Raw genomic sequence first — 15789 nt, forward strand, 5'->3', positions numbered from 1 at the left:
GTATTTTTTTTTGCTGTCAGTGGCTATTGTTTTTAAAATTATCGTGGCTTTGGAAGTTGTATTTTTGAATGAATTTTGAGCTATACGAGTCGAGCTCACATATTTAACCCTCTACATGGTGTACAACTATTTATAGGAACTATTAGTCTGTGGTGGTATTCATAGAGAAAAGTAATACGGTGGTATTAGAGATTGCAAAATCCGGATTTTTCTTAAATCCGGTTTTCCGGATTTGTGTTACGTACAAATCCGGATTATCCGGATTTTTCGAATATTGGGTAATTTTTTTAAACCATCAATTTAATTTAAATAAAACGTAGTTTTTTTCAAAAAGATGGAAGTATTTGAAAAAAAGCGTTTTATTTTATTATCGCGCATGGAATTTATTCCTCTTTTTTTCGGTTTGCGCTACAAGCTTTCGAAATTATTTGAACTTTGCATTATTTTTTTCGTTTTAGTACAACTGCATTTCAGAATAAAAACTTGCTTGTACCTATAAAATATTTTTTTTATTCTTCTTCTTGTCGTGTCGACAACAAACCTACACAGCGTCAGCACAAAACTCCGCCACAATAGTGGCGTTGTCAGTAGCCTTCATTAAATCTTCCTGCTTGCAGTTGTTTGGGCACGCAGGGCACGACATCATGTTCTTCGTCGACTGGGGAACAAAACCACACTTGCACTCCAAGTTTGATCCATCCAAGAATCCCCACCTGACACCTGAACAGANTCTAGGTGGTATTATAGTAGCCTTCGTTTTATTCCCATTGTCCCCACCGGTTTCTTTCTTTTTATTCCCCCTGTCCCCACTGCTCCGGCAGGTGGGGAATAAGCCTAGGCGCAGACTACCGACTTATAGTTGGCCTAGGCAATAAATTTTAATTTTTAACTGGTGGGGACAACGGGAATAAACCACCCCTTAATTCCCCTTGCCTTAGTTCGTGTTTATAGAGTAGATATTGGTTATTGGACGCAATGTTATAATAATATGTCCAATAACTGTTCAAGACCGATCTACACTACAGTGAAGTGGATCTAAGTAATCTAAGGCAATGAGATAAGTAAATGAAAAGTCTCGGTTCTTTTAAGTTGTATAAAATAATAAAATCACATTAGCTCAGCTGCTGGAGAACCTTATTAAAACACTTGCCTTGACCATGGACCGTGCCATGGAGTGCCCAAGTTAAAAGTCCCAGGGTTCACATTTCAATAATAAAACAACAATGTTCATGACAAGTTTTATTACCAATACATTTTTACATGTTCTGCAAAGCTATTTCGTACACAGTCACAGACATTGGTAAAACAAACATTGTTATCATGAATACTTTAATTAATTAGCTTCCTTTAAGCCCTTTTTAAAACATTTTACTTTGTCATTTTTTACATTTTACAATTGAATAACGTAATTAATCAAACACACAATGAGTTATGTTATTAAAATAGTCTATACATACATAAAATAAAGTATTTATTGCATAATTTTAATGATGGTGGCATTGGTAGTAAAATATACCTACATGTAATATTTTTAGTACCTTCTTATAGTTCAAGAGGCAAGCAGGGATTTATTTTAATTGCTTTTACAGTGTCAAATTATTTGGATTCTGCTATCAAATTTTGTGTTACAGTGTAATTTTATTTCCAGGGAAGTGGAAGGTTCAGAGGCAAGTTAGCATTATACATCCATCTGATTTATAAAAAATCATAACACAAAGACAGCAAAATCTTCCATCTTGCCCGCGTGTAATGGTTACAAAAGCACAGTATGCGAGGCTAATCAGTCGTTCCTTAACTTATGAATAGTTGTTCATATTTCATGTTCACTCTACGACTTTGGATGGATTCCATGACATACATTCAAAATACCAATAAAGTCCAGTATTGTACACACTTCACAAAAGTTGCGGTACATGGCGCGCAACTTGTATTCGAGCATAATTAATATGATATGATACAATATGATAAATATGTCCACAATCCTCAATGAAAATGTCTGCAATAGTGCCAGAACAATGTTGCGATGCCGTGTGCCGCAAGCATTGTGATAAGTGTGTAATAAACTTAAGTGTAACGGCATTTTAAGATACAAGGTTACAAGGATAAAAGACAAAATTATGGTTACATAAATCCCGTCGACATGATTCGAAATATATCGCTGACTGAAACTAACCAGATGATGAAAGGATGATTCTAACAAATATTTGATTCGAGTCAGGAAATTAAAACTAGTTAATGTTGGTTTATTATTTAAAATCAAAGTGTAAAACTGACTCCATTTATATCCTGCCTCAATTTATTTATTCAGAGCCATGTCGCGATGTGTATAACTATATCTTTTTCCGAATAAAATGAGGGACAGAAGACGAAACGACAAACGAAATATTGCTATCGAGAGCGAGTATGTAAAGTAAAGAGCGAAACATTGTTGCCAGCGGATTTTTGGGGTTGAGAAATCATGATTATGGTCGGCTTTAGTTCTACAAAAGTTCGCTGGCCACAACATCTAGATCATTGAGTGAAGATGTCGATTTAAAAAAACAAAATTATTCACGGGCTCCGGCCCAGTGTTGCTGCTGCATGCCAGTAGCGAAAAGGAGCTTCTGTTTGTTCTTTTTCTTCTTGCCTTTGGGTTCGGCGGCGGCGGGGGCGGCGTGGAGAGCGGCCTCGATGGCGTCGCTGAGGCAGAGCGCGCGCGGCGCCGGCGGCGAGTCGGACGGCGGCGGCGGCGGCGGCTCCACTGCCTTGCGAATGCGCCACGTGCCGCTCGCACTCGCCATCTGGATTTATAACAGACCAATTTTAGATTACGCAAAGAAAAAACAAAAATGGGACCACCCCGTGAATGTCGTAAGAGGCGAAATATTCCATCATCAGACCCCATCCGGGATAGGCGGGACGGGATAGACCATCCCGTCTGGCCAGCGTGGGGTGAGGAGTGTAGGTAAAATTAGAAAGATTTTTTTTGGTCTTCAATTTAATTTTTTTAATTTTCATACAAAATAAATTTTATAATATCCGATTTGTATGAAAATTAAAATAATTAAAATGAAGATATCAATTTTCTGACTTCACCATATCATTACATGACCATTTTAACATGGGCTAGTGTCGGCTCATAATTATACCCATTTACCTAACACCCTGTAGACAGCAGGAAAATGTCCTTTTCTGCTATATCAATCACCTTAGCAAACGAAGGTCCAGAAGTCGGCGGTGATACAGCGCTGGTGGACGGACTGGCCTCCAGAGACGTGGATATAGGCGGGTCCGGGCTGCCGAGGGCCGCGGGAGGGAACATCAGCTCGGAGCAGCCAGAAAACCGAGGCGTACACACTAAAAGACTCCTATGCTCTTTAACTTTAGGAAATATTACCTTAGCAAACGAAGGTCCGGAAGTCGGCGGCGATACAGCGCTGGTGGACGGACTGGCCTCCAGAGACGTGGATATAGGAGGGTCCGGGCTGCCGAGGGAATATCAGCTCGGAGAAGTCAGAAGACCGAGGCGTACTCACTAAAAAGACCCCGATGCTCCGTCATGTAGCCCTTTTCTGGTATAACAATCACCTTAGCAAACGAAGGTCCAGAAGTCGGCGGTGATACAGCGCTGGTGGACGGACTGGCCTCCAGAGACATGGATATAGGCGGGTCCGGGCTGCTGAAGGCCGCGGGAGGGAACATCAGCTCGGAGCAGTCAGAAGAACGAGGCGTACAAACTAAAAAGACCGTCATGTAGTCCTTTTCTGGTATAACAATCACCTTAGCAAACGAAGGTCCCGAACTCGGCGGCGATACAGCGCTGGTGGACGGACTGGCCTCCAGAGACGTGGATATAGGCGGGTCCGGGCTGCCGAGGGCCGCGGAAGGGAACATCAGCTCGGAGCAGTCAGAAAACCGAGGCGTACACACTAAAAGACTCCTATGCTCTTATCATTAGGTATAATTACCTTAGCAAACGAAGGTCCAGAAGTCGGCGGCGATATTGCGCTGGTGGACGGACTGGCCTCCAGAGACGTGGATACAGGAGGGTCCGGGCTGCCGAGGGAATATCAGCTCGGAGAAGTCAGAAGAACGAGGCGTACTCCAAGACCCCTATGCTCTTATCATTAGGTATAATTACCTTAGCAAACGAAGGTCCCGAACTCGGCGGCGATACAGCGCTGGTGGACGGACTGGCCTCCAGAGACGTGGATATAGGAGGGTCCGGGCTGCCGAGGGAATATCAGCTCTGAGAAGTCAGAAGAACGAGGCGTACACACTAAAAAGACCCCGATGCTCCGTCATGTAGTCCTTTTCTGGCATAACAATCACCTTATCAAACGAAGGTCCGGAAGTCGGCGGCGATACAGCGCTGGTGGACGGACTGGCCTCCAGAGACGTGGATATAGGCGGGTCCGGGCTGCCGAAGGCCGCGGGAGGGAACATCAGCTCGGAGCAGTCACAAGACCGAGGCGTACACACTAAAAAGACCCCTATGCTCTTATCATTAGGTATAATTACCTTAGCAAACGAAGGTCCGGAACTCGGCGGCGATACAGTGCTGGTGGACGGACTGGCCTCCAGAGACGTGGATATAGGCGGGTCCGGGCTGCCGAGGGCCGCGGGAGGGAACATCAGCTCGGAGGAGAAGTCTGGCCTCGGCGGGCCCTCCATGGCCCGGCGTAATGCCCTCTCCCGACGCTTTTCATCGCGCTCGTGACGCGCGCGGTTCCGGGCGCGACGTTCTAACTCTTCTGCAATAGGAAATACGGGACTAGTAAATAAATAGGGGTGGTTGGGTTGCTTTGAAAACTATCCAAATCTATAGTGTTAACTGAAGGTTCAGCCTTCAGTATACACTACAGATTTCTACAGAATCACAAATAACAACTAGCAAAATATAATCTTCCAGATTAACTCTTGCTTGGCTAATAATTCTCAAAATAAACATAATTTCATTATGTAATCATTTCTATTTTAATTTCAAAGCAAACCTTTTGAGAATAGTAAGAGAACAAAATAATAGCTGATGATTGTGATGTTTGAAATTACGAATAACATACCTGCAAAACACTTCAGTGCTGTAGTTGTCACATAGGGTGGTTGAAGGTCCATTTCAACTATGTCGAATGAACAATTTAGAGGCAAGTGAGATGTATACGGCATGTGTTTTCGAGTCTAAAAACAAGTACATATATTTTTAGAACATTTATCTTATATTTAGTACATTTTAAATAAAATATTATGTAGCTTTTATGTAGTTATCATTTACCTGTGCAGTAAGTGGTAATGTTTCACGATGCAGCACTCTGCCGCGGATTATAGGGGGCGCTGCAGCCAGCGCTCCCCATGAAGCGTTCAGAATACGCACGTTCAAACTGTTCAGGAACACTTGCTGTCCATCTTCAGCTGTGAAGTAAAAGTCAAGTTATTTATTCAGAAGTCATCATTGTTGCTATGTTAAAACTTGTTATAGTTTTCTATTTGGTTAACAATCAAATAGTCATCAGTTACAACCACATAATTACATTTTAATGTAACAAAAAGAAGTTGGTTAATTACCTTGATAAAAGTAAAAGTATTTAGACTGATTTTGTTTGTCTACATCTGTGACGGTTGGGCTGTCATCTTCAATAGTTTCGTTCTCATTTTCAGGACCCGAATAGTCAATCAATGGGAACTCCTCAGGTTGGTTATCATTCAAGTCACCATGGACAAAGGACGGGGCATCTGGATTTAGATTTGAGTCTAGCCCTATTTCAAGATCTTGCATCTGATCTTGAAGGACCTCAATGCTGGCTGCGCCTTCATCGTTAACATCAAACCAGTCAATTTTCTTTTCATTTACCTCCTGTTTTTCATAAACAGTCGGTATTGTACTTTCAGGTGTCTCAACTATAATAGGTTCATCTACTTGGGCTTCGTTATACATCTCCTTAGTTTTGAGCATGTCTAGGGCTTGCTCCATGAATACAATTTCAGTTGTATCAATTTCCGCCATAATCTGGTCTTGGATTTCTTTGCGCTCTCTTGCCAATATTTCTTGCACCTGCACAAAAAAGCAAAGTTTAGATATAGAAATTTCCATAGTTTAAAATGAAAATCTTAGGACTATTTTAAATCTTATGATTTCATGATGTAGGAATGTTACCTGTTGTTTATTAGCCATGAAGAACTTTGAATATGGTGCACTGTTGACATTTTCAAGAGGCTGCACAGGTTCTGGTGGATTCTGAGCTAACTGCCCACGCGGTGGGGCGATCTCAACCGTCGTAGTGCCTCTAAGACGACGCACCAAACGCATAGTTACCTGTAAATAAGGTTAATAATTAAAGTACAAGTGTTTTCTTTCTTTCTGAAGTTATCTAATCGATTTATCTCGTACCAGGCACTTACACTTCAAATCCTGGCTACAGCAGAAGTGTCATTTCTTACGATAGTCTTCCTACCGTTTTGGCACTCACCAACTGATGCTACTGTACCTAGTGACCGGACCTTGGCCTCACAGACCCCCGCACTATGACTCACTTCCTCAACCGTGGACTCCCACTGCACCATGCGGGTAGTACACGTGGCCTCACAGACTCCTGGTTATAACTCACTTCCTCAGTCGGGGATTCCCACTGGGTGCAGTGGGAATCCCCGACTGAGGAAGTGAGTTACTTCCTCAGTCGGGGACTCCCACTGCACCATGCGGGTGGGCTTCATATAAGTCACGTGCATGGGCGCGGCGCATACTGGACAGGGTGGCGGCTGCCTTTCGTGCCCCAACGTGTAGTGCAGTACGCATGCCCAGCAGTATACGTGGCCTCACAGGCCCCTGGTTATAACTCACTTCCTCAGTCGGGGACTCCCACTGCACCATGCGGGTGGGCTTCATGTCAGCCACGTGCATGGGCGCGGTGCACACTGGACAGGGTGGCGGCTGCCTTTCGTACCCCAACGTGTAGTGCAGTACGCATGCCCAGTAGTACACGTGGCCTCACAGGACCCTGGTTATAAGTCACTTCCTCAGTCGGGGACTCCCACTGCACCATGCGGGTGGGCTTCATATCAGTCACGTGCATGGGCGCGGCGCACACTGGACAGGGTGGCGGCTGCTTCTCGTGGGCCGCCGCGTAGTGCAGTACGCATGCCCAGCAGTACACGTGGCCGCAAAGGCCCACGCGCCCCGCCACTGGCGCGCCGAGGCAGATTGGACATTCCGACTTGCCAGTGCTTCTCACTACCTGGTGATTAAAAAAATGTTTTACTTCACATTGTTAGTGTGATAACAATGAAATTGACGGTTCTCTTTTATACAGGGTGGCCAAAACAGTGAGGTCTAAAAGAAAAATTTAGATTCCTTACATCAAGGTGTACCTAAATCATCCCCATGTATATAATACGATTGTGCTTAGTTTAGGAGATAGAGTTAATTTTGTAATATTTTAAAATTTTATGACCTTGTAGGCTTTAAACATTTTTATCTTTTTTTTGGGTTCACTTTTTTCAGATTTCTTTTTTTCGACAGATTTGTTATTAATTGCAGATGTTTGAAAAAAATAATCAACTTCCTATCTTTGATTTAAGATACAAAAGTTTTGCTAGAAACATTAAAATTATGCTTTTATCAGAACATTATCAAATTTTCTACTTAAAAGTTTAAGTAAAAAAAAGAACTTCCATAGGTCCAAAACCATTTTAAAAACTGCGCCGATTCCTGAACATTCATAATAATACAAAAAAACATGTACTTAATGGGCCACTATTTCCTGTAATCGGTCCACTAAAGTGGTAAGTCGGAGATTCCGTTACATGTTTTTGACTTTCTTAGAGTTAATTAATATTGGGAATCCTCTAAGTTTACATTACGTAGAACAGATTTAGAGCAGTAACTGGACAGAACATGTTTTTATTCTCAACGAGGAAGCTCTTGCCCTTCATCACACCCGGTAGAAACTGATGATTAGGCTCAAGGTGGAAGGGAACTTCAACTACAGAGGTACTATGGCTTCCTACCTCCAAATGCCGGAATACAGTAATGCTATTAACATTATTGTTATAGTGATAGACTTAGGAAAATACTTGCTAGCCAGGCAGACTTAGATCAAACCCTACCACCAACCAAACCGAACATAAAATTTCACCGCCACTGGGAATCAAACCCGGGACCTCTGAAGCTTACCTCTTACCACTTGAAGACAGAGGCAGTTGTTACATTTTACTATTACCCTTGAAATACCTATTACAGTGAGAAGAAAAAGGGAGGGATATTTGGTTTATGTTCATTAAGACTTACTTAAAATAACAATGTGTTCCGGAATTTGGAGGTAGGAAGCCATAGTTCCTTTGTAGTTGCAGTTCCCTTCCACCTACAGCCTAATCATCAGTTTCCACCAGGTGTGATGAAGGGCAAGAGCTTCCTCGTTGAGAATAAAAACATTTTCTGTCCAGTTACTGCTCTAAATCTGTTCTACGTAATGTAAACTTAGAGGATTCCCAATATTAATTAACTCTAAGAAAGTCAAAAACATGTAACGGAATCTCCGACTTACCACTTTAGTGGACCGATTACAGGAAATAGTGGCCCATTAAGTACATGTTTTTTTGTATTATTATGAATGTTCAGGAATCGGCGCAGTTTTTAAAATGGTTTTGGACCTATGGAAGTTCTTTTTTTTACTTAAACTTTTAAGTTGAAAATTTGATAGTGTTCTGATAAAAGCATAATTTTAATGTTTCGAGCAAAACTTTTGTATCTTAAATCAAAGATAGGAAGTTGATTATTTTTTTCAAACATCTGCAATTAATAACAAATCTGTCGAAAAAAAGAAATCTGAAAAAAGTCAACCCAAAAAAAAGATAAAAATGTTTAAAGCCTACAAGGTCATAAAATTTTAAAATATCACAAAATTAACTCTATCTCCTAAACTAAGCACAATCGTATTATATACATGGGGGTGATTTAGGTACACCTTGATGTAAGGAATCTAAATTTTTCTTTTAGACCTCACTGTTTTGGCCACCCTGTATATCGCGTAAAAACAGCCACATGCACGCTCAAACAGTAAGGCAGTGCCTTTTAATTTTTTTACTATCTGTAGTCACAAACTTCTTTTATTTTGATTTAAAAAAGACATAGATATTATAACATAATAGGTGCCTCCTGACCACTGAGACATTTCTGTTAAACATGTTTATTGTATGATGATTATGGTTCATTTTGACTTACACCTGAACCAACAAAAAGTTGGTAGCCCAGTTATGGTCATTGTCATGTGATGACATCATAGACACCAAATAAGCAATTTTCTTGCATAAAACAACAGGGTTACTTTGAAAGAACCATTGGCATTCAATAGGTTTAATGTTAATCAGACAGAATGTATAATTAATTTACTTACAATTTCCTCAATTTGCTCCCACTTCACAGGTATGTCAGGATCTAACAAATTCACGTTATAATCCCAACCCTTCTTCATCACAAATTGACAACTGAAATAGACATATAAAATTAGTTAGCAAAGGTAAATAACCCTCTTGGTGCAGTTGGGTAATGAATACAGAGTTCTTTTCAGATTTGTCACCTATGTTTTTGTTTATTATTGACTCATGAAAGCCATTTTTGTGTGTTACTTCAAAAATAGTTTTTTGTTGATCTAATTTGTAATGATTAGTATTAAAAATAATAAATCGTCATAAAAATAGAAAATAATACCAATTACTCACTAAGCTCGTAAGTAGAGATCATGTTCGTGACGTATCACAACTCTTTCGCGCTGCTGTTGAGGGCGGCGGCCTTGAGTCTGTGGTCCCCTGTGCTCGGCTTCTCGGCGGGTTGGGTACGTGAAGTTCAGCAAATGATTCAAATTTTGCTTCTTGCTTCCAGGCACAAAAACCGAGCCGATTTCCGGCTCTTGATCATCTTCTAACCTGTTAATTAATATATCACAGGCTTTGTAGACTAAAATGTGTAATCTTTATAAACATAAAAAAAAATATTCTTATTATAAGTTAAAACAGGCCTGTTCATCTCCGCGAGTTTACATCGAAAACAAAACACGCACGATGGCCCCCTACAGGGTTACTATTCGACAAGGCCTCACATATGAGCGAGCATTGACTCACGCACGCCTATTGTATGATGGAAAAAAAAGAAGAAAATGGTGTACTAAATACTGTGCAGTATTTAACTGCCTAAATAATAATAAAAACACAGAATGTACATTTTTAAGTTGCCTGAAGACACTGAGAGGTAAATAAGTAGTCAATATTATTCATGATAATTCATGCTAAATCATGTATTTCCTCCGCCATTTTCTGCAGTTTGGCACCTCACGTCACATCATTTTACCGAAGCCCTATAGCTTCGGCGCAGTACCGATCACTGACGTTTGTCAACAAAATGTTGCTTGACTCTTGAGACAAGCTAAATTACACCATATTGTTAATGACATTGAGCATACATTTTTTTAAATACCTTCGTGAAGTAAAACTTCTGTAAGTAGTACTTATTATTCTTCTCTGGTTAAAAGGACCATCAAACGCAATAAATACAATATACAACTTACCCGGTGTTCTGCGCTCCACCCACATTGAAACCAGTGGGACGAGTACGTGGTCTCCGGTCAACTGCACCCCTTCCACGCTGTGCTGGAACATTCTTGCGATATGGTTCATTTTTGGGAGCACCTGCAGGTCCTTCACGTTTCTTGTTATTCCGAGGCCAAGGTTTATGCGTCAAATCTGGAGAAATTATAATAAATGGTGAGTTGGGCACTCAATGTTTGATTATGTGTACCACTACTGGATATTCTTAAGTGTGTCTCGCAAAATTGCATCAGGTGTTTACAAAATATTCTTTCAAATTTCAAGGTTACTCATGCAAAAATTGCCAATTATTTGGGAACTTCATAATTTAGGGCTAATACTAATAGGCTAGGAAGATAATTTTGGGATTAACATAACTTCATGAATAGCAACAAGTCACGCAAATGATTTTGAGAGGTGAGTGATGTGACCTTTATTCACTCACCTGTGTTTTTTTTACAGTCGATGGCTGAAGCCCTCGACTGTGGTTGAGAAGATCGGTTCGAAGATTTCTTGTCCATTTTGGATTCCTCCAACATCCACAACAATAGCTGAGCGGGATACTCCGCAAGGAGATAACGATATTACGTGCAAGACCGACATTTTAGAAAGCCATGTTTATAATACGAAACAAAGAAAAAATATATTTTCCTTTGATATAAAGCTATACCCACGGGTAATAAAGGTAGATATCACTTTAACACAGAAAAGGGAGTATAATTTACTCCCTTTCGTCGCCACCGACGAATTTCTTTGTAGAAAACCCAAAACTCGCTCGCCACAAATATGGCGACCAGCCGGCAGCCAGCCTGATGAATTTAGATGCGCACTTCCGTTAATATTATTTTTAATATAAATTTACTTTTCAACTGGTTATTTAGTTAAACAAATAAATCTTGTTTTATTTTATTTACTAGTTGCTTTATCACTTTCCTTACTAATTTGTCTAAAATGATAGGTGTTCTTTTTTAAGTAATTGACATGACTAATATTTTGAATTTGAAGGTATTTTCGTATGTATCTGCAATAAATGTGGCAAGTAAAAACTAATTAATGGCTCTAAATTTACTATTACTAGATTTTTAAAGTAAATTAAATTCGATTACTTATATTAATTTTGTCATAATAATAATTCATAAGTTACGGGATGATTTTGTAGATAAATAATAAAGGATATGTATTTCTGAATTCATTGACATATTGAAGTATCTACCTGAAATTGGCGGGAAATGTCGAAAATTTATTTTGACTCTACCCTTTTTTCTTTCATAGATTTTTTTCGGTTCGTGTTGTGGCGCCTTTTTTTCTGAATTTCCTTTCACTTTAATTTTGAAGTATGGATCTGTTAGGCGATTTACCAACTGAAAAATCTGCTAAAGAACCCAAAGAAGGAGCTCGGCAACCTAAGGTAATAAAGAGATAATTAAAAATAATCAAATACATAAAAGATAAACCATTTTTTAGCTAGCCATAAAAATATAGTATGTACCTTTTGTATTTTTAAATTACGGGCACTTTTAAATTCTTGTAAAGATTGTAATTAAAAAAACAGCTATTATGGTGTGCTATGGTACTGATATTTTTCTTCATCTACCTGCATTTCAAAATATTCAATATGGCAAGGCGACACTAGTTAGAGTAGATTATATTCAGTTCTCATACATTATTATCTAATTTAAGAATATAATAACAATGTCACCTCCGTTGGAAAACAACAGACCGACTGAAACACAAATTTCGGAGGTTTCGTCTTCCCAATGTAGTAAAAAAAGGTAAGAAGTTTTTTGTACTTATTTCAATCAACAATCGAATATAAGTTAATATTCACCCAATGAACCTATTTCTATGTTGGGTATTTACCCCGGTTTCGCACGGGTGCTATGATAAACCTTCCTCTTGAATCAATCCTGTTGCTGAAAACTGCATTAAAATCCGTGGCGTAGTTTAAAAGATCTAAGGGCATAGATAGCGTGAGCGTCTCGTCTTGATAAAATGTAAAGAAGATAGGTAAGTAATCTAATATTGTTCCCTTCACACACGGTATGCAGTTCCTACAAAGATGCTCTAAGCCAGCCAGGCCCGGGGATGACGCAGAAACAGCGACTCCTGTGGCTTCAGAAGCGGCACAAGACCGGCCTCTGGGTGCAGTGCGACGACTGCGACCGCTGGCGGTATCTGCCGCATGTGCTAGACAGCACGGAACTGCCCAAGAAGTGGTACTGCAGGATGAACCCAGGTACACAATACATACAGACAATATAAGATTTGTTTTTTCTATGGTATAAGTATACCAAGCTAAACACTACCAATTTATCATAATGATACAATTAATATTTATATTTAATCTTCAAAGAATGCTTTGAGAATATTGATAGGGATTTTTTTTGTAAGCAACAAAGGCCCCAGCCATAAAGGATGGAATGCTTTGATACTTACCTATTGTGAGAGCAGCGTAGGTTAAAATTAAAAACAATAATGTTTACTTAGTGGAACTGCACAAATTGAGTTAGAAATTAAAATAACTAAATACTGACAGCAAGCTAAATTAAAGTAAAAATGTATTTATTTCCAAAAAATGACACAAATAATGTATAATTTTAATAAATAGCGGTCTCTGCACTAAGCGAAGCAAATGCTTGTATCGCAGTGGCCAGACACTCAATTACCATAAATGGATGATACATACCTACATGGTCATAGGTCTAATAAAGATTTTAAACATAATTAATTCTATATTCTGTCTGGGCTAAAAATAATTACAACAAACTCAATATAAATGGAATACAGAACTCCAGATTATGTTTGGTTTTTGTAAATTAACTGGTAACTAAGTAATATTTTTCAGATCGTTCCGCAGCCGACTGTTCAGTCCCTGAGGAGCCAATTTGCCTGCGCGGCGAAGAAGATTTGATTCACAGCGAATATTCAGCTGGGTCCATAGTACTGGCTCGGCTTGCGGGCTGGCCGTGGTGGCCGGCTATGGTCGAAGACTGCGCGGACACGGAACAATTTTATTGGCTTGATGGGTTTTCTGATATTCCGGTACAATTTCGTCAGTTTCTCACTTCTTACCCTAAAGTAGACCTAGGCCGTGTCATCACTATTTTTTAATCTTTTCCAGACTTACTACAATGTCGTTTTCTTCGATTCCTACGATGCCACAAGAGCATGGATAGCTCCTAAAAATTTGAAACCGTACAATGCCAACAAAAAGGCTACAAGAATTGCCGCCAGGGACACAAAATATAAAAAGCGCTTAGATGCTGCTTATCAACAAGCAGATGATGCCAATATGTTACCGCTAGCCGAGCGCCTGGCCAAATACAGTTTTTTGAATAGGTACAAAGGAACAATCGGTGAACCGAAAGAAATTAGTCAACAAGAGCTGATGAGGTTCAAGAATAAAATCAAAAGAATACTGAACATTGATTTATCTGATGAAAGCGCCAGTGACTCGGACGATAGCTCTAAGTCTGATAGAAGTGAGAATTCTAAGGCCAAAAAACGGGCGATGAAAAACCCGAATGTTATATTAGTAGGCACGCCTAAAAGAAGGAAACTTAATAACGGCTTAGTGAAAGCAGCACATATTTGCATTGACGCTACCAACGAAACAAATCAGAATTCTCCAGTACAAGTAGATGAAACTGTGAATTCTGCAGATCAAAGTCACTCGATTTTCAAGCAACCCAACTCTTTGACTGTTCAAGTTGGTAGTACGACAGTTCCTGATACTGATACAACGACGCTTGATGATGGTAAGAAATTAATTAGAATTACAAATTGCTTTGTAGATATTTTAAACCCTATTGAATAGAACCTACATGTACTTACCTACATAATTATATTTTTCCAGACACTTCCAAAACATACCTGCCAGAGAATGAAATGGCTCATGAACTAACGAATCCTTCGCAGACTGGAACGGAGATGCATGTTCGAGTCACTACACCCAGCAGCGACGACTTTGAATTTTAATTTTTTCTTTATTTTATTTATTTAAGATAGTCCTTTGAATTAATTGTAATAACAAAATACACTTGCGAGCAAAAGTATGGAATCACTTACATGAAGTTGTTTCCACGCGATCTTGTGTACAAACCAATTTGTTAATAACAAAAAAAGTAGCACCATTTTAAAGATTAAACTTTTAACTTTAAATTGATACCAAATTAATTTAAATCACACCAGTGATTAAAAAGATATCCCGGCTGATGTAAAGAAGTAAGGAAAAAGACATGTATCAACTGTTTGATACGTCGCGAGTTGCGGCCTATTTACCCCCCATAAAAGCAAGTGTTTTCGGATTTTTGCTTTCACACGTTGATCCATACAAATCTCCGCTTATTTTGACACTTTACCTGGGATTCTACACCTTCAGAAGCAGCACAAATCGTTGCATTATTGCAAGAAGGGCTCAGCCAGAGGGCTGTCGCACGTCAGCTCCACATAAGCCAGTCCTGGGTTTCGAAAGTTTTAAGACGCTTTCGGGAGACTGGTGGCTTTATCCCGAGACCAAGTTCTGAACATTGCCGGTGCACATCGCAGAGGGAAAATCGTTTTTTCATGTCAACTTCTCTACGAAATCGTCATTTGACTGGTATCGACGTCCAGCAAGAGCTCAGAAATGTTCGTAGGATAGCTGTTAGCAAGTGGACAGTTCGTCTAAGATATAAACAATAGAATTTGACTCCAAAAAGGCCTACCACAGGCTTGAAACTGACGGCAGGTCAGCGATAAGCACGCTTTCAATTTGCTCCTACACATCTCGATGGGAAGTCGAGCAAGCCACCCCCATAAGCCAATGTTTTAGCGAAGCAGGACTGCACAAATCGCTCCCCAGGCCGTCTATAGACCCGACCTCTTCGACTGCTGCACTGCAAAAACAGTCTGCATTCATCGGAGAACAAAACTCGCCTCCATTACTCGCCTTCCGAGTGCGAGCTAATTGAAAGCGTGCTTGTCGGCGACCTGCCGTCAGTTTCCAGCCTGTGGCAGGCCTTTTTGGAGTCAAATTTTATTGCTCATATCTTAGACGAACTGTCCACTCGCTAACAGCTATCCTACGAACATTTCTGAGCTCTTGCTGGACGTCGATACCAGTCAAATGACGATTTCGTAGAGAAGTTGACATGAAAAAACGGTTTTCCCTCTGCGATGTGCACCGGCAATGTTCAGAACTTGGTCTCGGGATAAAGCCACTAGTCTCCCAAAAGCGTCTTAAAACTTTCGAAACCC

The 15789-nt window shown here is 40.0% G+C and overlaps 2 protein-coding genes across 4 annotated transcripts; one reads left to right on the forward strand and one right to left on the reverse strand.

Moving 5' to 3' along the window:
* Positions 1-1379: 1379 nt before the first annotated feature.
* On the reverse strand, positions 1380-11522 carry LOC114354088 (RING finger protein 10). Of its 3 annotated transcripts, XM_028306344.1 has the most exons (12): positions 10997-11522; positions 10533-10707; positions 9691-9894; positions 9366-9456; positions 7081-7208; positions 6815-6908; positions 6131-6289; positions 5542-6028; positions 5252-5388; positions 5043-5157; positions 4501-4733; positions 1380-2780 (listed from the first exon to the last, which is right to left on the reverse strand). In XM_028306344.1, exons 1-12 carry the CDS (start codon positions 11088-11090, stop codon positions 2547-2549), a joined length of 2151 nt encoding a protein of 716 aa, XP_028162145.1. In that variant the 5' UTR covers positions 11091-11522; the 3' UTR covers positions 1380-2546. The 3 variants fall into 3 exon arrangements, with proteins under 3 accessions (XP_028162145.1, XP_028162144.1, XP_028162146.1); XM_028306343.1 differs by lacking the exon at positions 6815-6908 and having other exon boundaries at positions 6987-7208; XM_028306345.1 differs by lacking the exons at positions 1380-2780; positions 6815-6908 and adding an exon at positions 4226-4311 and having other exon boundaries at positions 6987-7208; positions 10997-11521.
* Positions 11523-11738: 216 nt separating this feature from the next.
* LOC114354089 (zinc finger CW-type PWWP domain protein 1) lies at positions 11739-14582 on the forward strand. The gene is made up of 6 exons (XM_028306346.1): positions 11739-11959; positions 12232-12323; positions 12600-12787; positions 13397-13593; positions 13673-14309; positions 14408-14582. Exons 1-6 carry the CDS (start codon positions 11888-11890, stop codon positions 14527-14529), a joined length of 1308 nt encoding a protein of 435 aa, XP_028162147.1. The 5' UTR covers positions 11739-11887; the 3' UTR covers positions 14530-14582.
* Positions 14583-15789: the final 1207 nt, after the last annotated feature.

The sequence above is a fragment of the Ostrinia furnacalis genome, unplaced genomic scaffold, assembly GCF_004193835.3.
Source record: "Ostrinia furnacalis isolate ACB-3 unplaced genomic scaffold, ASM419383v2 OfSCF1918, whole genome shotgun sequence".
Taxonomy (NCBI): Eukaryota; Metazoa; Arthropoda; class Insecta; order Lepidoptera; family Crambidae; genus Ostrinia; species Ostrinia furnacalis.